The sequence below is a fragment of the Colobus angolensis genome, unplaced genomic scaffold, assembly GCF_000951035.1.
Source record: "Colobus angolensis palliatus isolate OR3802 unplaced genomic scaffold, Cang.pa_1.0 Scaffold33, whole genome shotgun sequence".
NCBI classification, from domain to species: domain Eukaryota; kingdom Metazoa; phylum Chordata; class Mammalia; order Primates; family Cercopithecidae; genus Colobus; species Colobus angolensis.
In genome coordinates this window covers 11449564-11454891 of record NW_012116599.1, presented here as the reverse complement: position 1 = coordinate 11454891, position 5328 = coordinate 11449564, and the positions used below count along the sequence as shown (strand labels likewise).

Sequence of the window (5328 nt, the reverse complement as noted above, 5' to 3'; positions counted from 1 at the left end):
AGCTCACAATATTTAAGTGCAAGTTACAACAGGGAAGTTTTGTTGTAAATGGAATTTTGTTTTCAATGTGGGTCAGTACAAAGTCAATAACTCAATACATCATCTTCCTTCTCTACTAAGCATATCCCCAAGAGAACATTGTTAGGAAGGGTAAAACGGCCATTTCCATGGTATATTTGAGGGAGTCTGCTTGCCTTTCTCACACTCTCATCAGTTCCCTCAGCTCTTCTAGCCCTGGAAGAATGTCGTCACAAAGGTACCCAGGACCCTGCGGTTCCCTGGAGCCTTTCTGTTCTCAAGGGTATGTAGTGTGAACAGACCTCTAGCTGAATGTTAGCTATGTTATTTAGCAGCTATGAGTTCCTGAGAAAGGTATTTGATTGCTGGGAGCACCACTATTTTATGTGGGTATGAGTATTAAATAAGATTGAAAAATAAAAAAGAGGGGCTGTTAACACAGCACGTGACATATATATTGAAAATGGGTACTCAAATATTAGCTCTTTTACCCTGCCTCTTGTTTCTTTGAGGACTACCTTTAAACTGTGAATATAGCTAGATGCCAGATAAGGCTAGAAATATTGTTCACCTTTGCCCTGGCCTTATACTGTCTGCAGTTAAGTTAAACAAGACTGTTAGAAAGCTAGCCCTGAGAAATGCAAAATAGTTAAGACTTTATCTGTCTGCATTGATAATGAACCATAGGTTAAGAGTTATTGATTTATAGCCATTGTTGGGCTAATACAATGAATGAGATTTCCCTTTAGCCTTTGGAGATTTTATAGAAATGGTCTCAGAAGAGAGACCACAACCTTAGTCTTAGACTCATTTCTGTCTCCATTCTAATGTATTCATGAACCAAGTTATCAGGCAACACTCTATCACTTGAATATGGAAGAGATCATTCTCTCAACTGATATTAGATCTGTTAGCTGGACATTGTTACAGCTTTATCCCCTTTATTATATAAATTGATGTGGTTCAGTAATTTCTGGAAAACTTGCCTGAGCTAGAAAATAGTGTCACTACGCTTGCAGCATGTCCTTTTTATAAATATGCCTTTTACCCATTAAGGGTATATAAAAAAGATTAAAAATCAAGGGCCCCAAAAGTATATGGGTTTTGACCTGTGGAATACACTAGCAGCATAATCTGATCTGGCATCTTGTATCCTGTAGCATTTGGAAATGCCTTTCTCATCTCATGTCCTAAGGAACTACTTGTCTTGTACCGTAAGTGTAGGGATCATGACTTATTCATCTTATATCCCTCAGTCTCTCCCTGGTACAAATTGGGTATGCAGGATAGTTGGAGGTGTCATACAAAGTTTAAAATCATGAATGTTAGAATCAGGCAGTCAAAAACCAACTTGACCACTTATTGGCTTTGTGACCTTTGAGCAATGAAATGAAGCAAAAACTTACCATCCTCAAACCACAGATTCCTCATCCATGTAAGAGCTATAATAATAATGCCTATTTCATAGAGTTATGTGGATTAATTTATACGTGAATAATATCTAAATTATTAGGATAGTATCTAGTACTCAGTACATCTTAGCCATCATCATTGTACAGTAAATAGATACTGAATGTGAAGACTGCATACATTTCTGCCAGAGTTTTGTATACCTAAGTGATGTGTAACACAAATCATGTTACAAACAGAATTCTTTCCATATCTTGGTAAAGTCTTTGCCTTACTTTCTTCTATTGATTTAAACAGAAATTTACTTGGATGTGACCCCTTTGATAAGGACCAGCTGATAAAGTATACCAGCTGATTCAAATAATTGCTCCAGCTAATTTACATAAGGTTTTACTGTTTTACTGTTCTTAGAAATTATTTTGAAGGTATGAAAGTCTGGTAGTGATTTATGAATATCCTTACATTAAATGTTTACCTTATTGTTCTAAGAAATACTAAACATTTCTCATTTCTGTGTGAAGTCCCTCAGGAGAAAAACACTTTTTTCCCCTGTTTTGGGGGCTATATCTCTAGCCTGCCTGGAAGTTTAGAAATTCCCAGAAGGATATTGCCAAGAATCCGCAAAGGGATGCCATGTTTGAGCTTCTTGCCATTCTTATTGCTTACAAAGAGAAGCATTTGGGCAGTAATTCACTGTTTGTTGTTAGTTCCTAAAGCACTGCCAGGGGAGACTTATACTCCTGGGGCCTCTTCATGTCCCCAGGAGGGAGTTGATGGAAGATGGTTATTAATCTACACCAACTTCAGTTTATTAGCTTTCCTGCTTCCCAAACATGTTTTTGGCAGAGAAGTAGATTCCACAGATCCCTTTATAGTGCTTCTCTATCCCTTTCCAGCACTGTAGCCAAGGGTTTATTTTTTCCATAACAATTTTTTAGACATTTGATCTGTTTCTCTCACTGCCTACTCCTCTTCTCCCCCATGTTTGCTTGCTTTCCTTTGTACACACGAATACATAAGCTCCAATGGCTGTTTTTCCCCCTAAAAAATGTGTTATTCCAAACCTTTCCCATCTCCAAAATCTTATTTCCTAGAAATATCTTTTTCCCTTTTTTTCTCTTTAAAATTGCTTTTTTTTTTTCATTTTGAGACAGGGTCTCACTATGTCGCCCAGGCTGGAGTGCAGTGGCATGAACCCAGCTCACTGCAGCCTTGACATCTAGGCTCAAGCAATCCTCCCACCTCGGTTTCCCAAATAGCTGGGACCACAGGCATGCGCCATCATGCCCAGCTAATTTTTTTTATTTTTATTTTTTTTTTAATAGAGATGAGGTCTCCCTATGTTACCCAGGCTGGTCTCGAACTTCTGGCCTCAACCATTCTTCCTGCCTCAGCCTCCCAAAGTGCTGGGACTACAAGCATGAGCCACCATGCCTGGCCTAGAAACATCTTTTAATTCCCAACCTTAACCCTTTGTAGAGTATGGGCTTTAGTGGCTATAATTTTTTTCTTTTCACTCTTTATGAGAGTTTTCTTTCCTAGTACCCTAAAACTACTCAAAGTATGGTCCCTGGGGCAGTAGCATTGGCATCATCTGGGAGCTGGTTAGAAATGCAGAATCTCAGGTCCCGCCCCAACCTACTGAACCAGAATCTGTATTTTAACAAGATCTCCAGATGATTGGTATGCAAATGAAAATTTAAGAAATCCCTGTTGTAAATCACCTTTTGCTCAAGGGTCAGGGATTAGGGGACACTTTGTCAAGTAGTGATTCTCCACCCTGGCTTCAGTGGAATCACTTGGGGAACTCTGAAAAATAGCCTGGGTTCCACCTCCAGAGATTCTAATGGGTCTGAAAGATCAGGTCCGGGAATCAGGAGGTTTAGAAGTTCCCCCAAGTGATTCTGATAGTCAGCCAAGGCTGAGAACCACTGTTGTATATGATTCTTATAATTTGCCCTAGCTTCTTAGAATACAAGGTATATATAAGTTGATGTGGCCAGATGCAGTGGCTCGTGCCTATAATCCCAGCACTTTGGGAGGCCAAGGTAGGGGCATCACTTGAGCCCAGGAGTTTGAGACCTGCCTAGGCAACATAGTGAGACCTTGTCTCTACAAAAAAAAAAAAAAAATTAGCTGGGGGTGCCTGTAGTCCTAGCTACTCAGGAGGCCAAGCCAGGAGGATCCCTCGAACCTAACAGTTTGAAGCTACAGTAAGCCATGTGCACTACTGCACTATCTACCTACCTGTCTGTCTGTCTATCTAAGATGCCGTTTTAGACAGACAGGTAAGTAGGTAGGTAGATAGGCAAAGCTAATAACTAAAAAACTCCTTTACAGTTACATTTATTGGGGAGAAGCATATGTACATTAAAAATTAGAAATATGGCTGGGCGCAGTGGCTCAAGCCTGTAATCCCAGCACTTTGGGAGACCGAGATGGGCGGATCATGAGGTCAGGAGATCGAGACCATCCTGGCTAACACAGTGAAACCCCGTCTCTACTAAAAAATACAAAAAACTAGCCGGGCGAGGTGGTGGGCACCTGTAGTCCCAGCTATTTGTGAGGCCGAGGCAGGAGAATGGCGTAAACCCAGGAGGCGGAGCCTGCAGTGAGCTGAGATCTGGCTCACTGCACTCCAGCCTGGGCCACAGAGCGAGACTCCATCTCAAAAAAAAAAAAAAATTAGAAATATATACATCAAAATATTAAACCCAGTAATCTCTGGGTTATAAGATTACAGTTATTTCTGTTTTGTCCTTTGTTTTCTTTTTTTTAAGGGGCCATGCTTATCTTCTCTGTATCATTCCAATTTTAGTATATGTGCTGCACAAGCAAGCACTGTCCTCTATTTTCCAAACTTTCTATAACAGTCATTCCTTTGGTAAAGGAAATATATGTGTAAATATACTTTTTAATAACTGTGATCACATTATACATGTTTTGTAAACTGCTTTTTAATTAAAAAATAGTCTTCCTGTTCACATATCAGTACATTATGAACATACCATTAAACATTATTAGTTAGGCTTTTATATTGTTTAAAGTGAATCCTGACCCAAGATAACTGAATTTTTACCTTAATTTTATTTACATACTGATATGGGGTTTTTAAGAAATTGACTGTTTAGCCAGGCGCAGTGGCTCACGCCTGTAACCCCAGTACTTTGGGAGGCTGAGGCGGGCAGATCACCTGAGGTCAGGAGTTCAAGACTAGCCTAGCCAAGATGGTGAAACCCTGTCTCTACTAAATACAAAAATTAGCTGGGCGTGGTCGCACGCTCCCATAATCCCACCTACTAGGGAGGCTGAGGCAGGAGAATTGCTTGAACCTGGGAGGTGGAAGTTAGAGTGAGCTGAGATCATGCCATTTGTACTCCAGCCTGGGCAACAAGAGCAAAACTCTATCTAAAGAAAAAAAATAAATTGTTTAATTCTTGAACCTTTTAGTGTTTGGAAATTGCCCTGGTCCACAGGAGGGGACATGTTTAAAAGGAGATGTCTGTTGGGAAGCCGAGTTGCTTGAGCCCAGGAGTTCAAAACCAGCCTGGGCAACATGGCGAAACCCTGTCTCTACTAAATATATAAAAAATTAGCCAGGTGTGGTGGCACACATCTGTAGTCCCACGTACTCAGGAGGCTGAGGTGGGAGGATCACCTGAGCCCAGGAAGTTGAGGCTGCAGTGAGCTGTGATCGTACCACTGTACGCCAGCCTGGGCAATGAGAGTGAGACCCTGTCTCAAAAAAAGAAAAGATATCTGGAAGTGAGGTTAGATCAGCCCTTCTCTAAGGCTTTTACAACAGTAGTCACGCCGGGCGCGGTGGCTCAAGCCTGTAATCCCAGCACTTTGGGAGGCCGAGACGGGCGGATCACGAGGTCAGGAGATCAAGACCATCCT

The 5328-nt window shown here is 41.0% G+C and overlaps 1 protein-coding gene across 1 annotated transcript in view; it reads left to right on the top strand.

The window, feature by feature from the left end:
• Window positions 1–242: 242 nt before the first annotated feature.
• Window positions 243–5328, top strand: part of PDE6D (phosphodiesterase 6D, cGMP-specific, rod, delta) — a 50917-nt gene continuing 45831 nt past the window's right edge. Inside the window, exon 1 of the mRNA XM_011952045.1 lies at window positions 243–301. Within this exon, the coding sequence (XP_011807435.1) occupies window positions 243–301 (59 nt within the window). The remainder of the gene's footprint in view (window positions 302–5328) is intronic.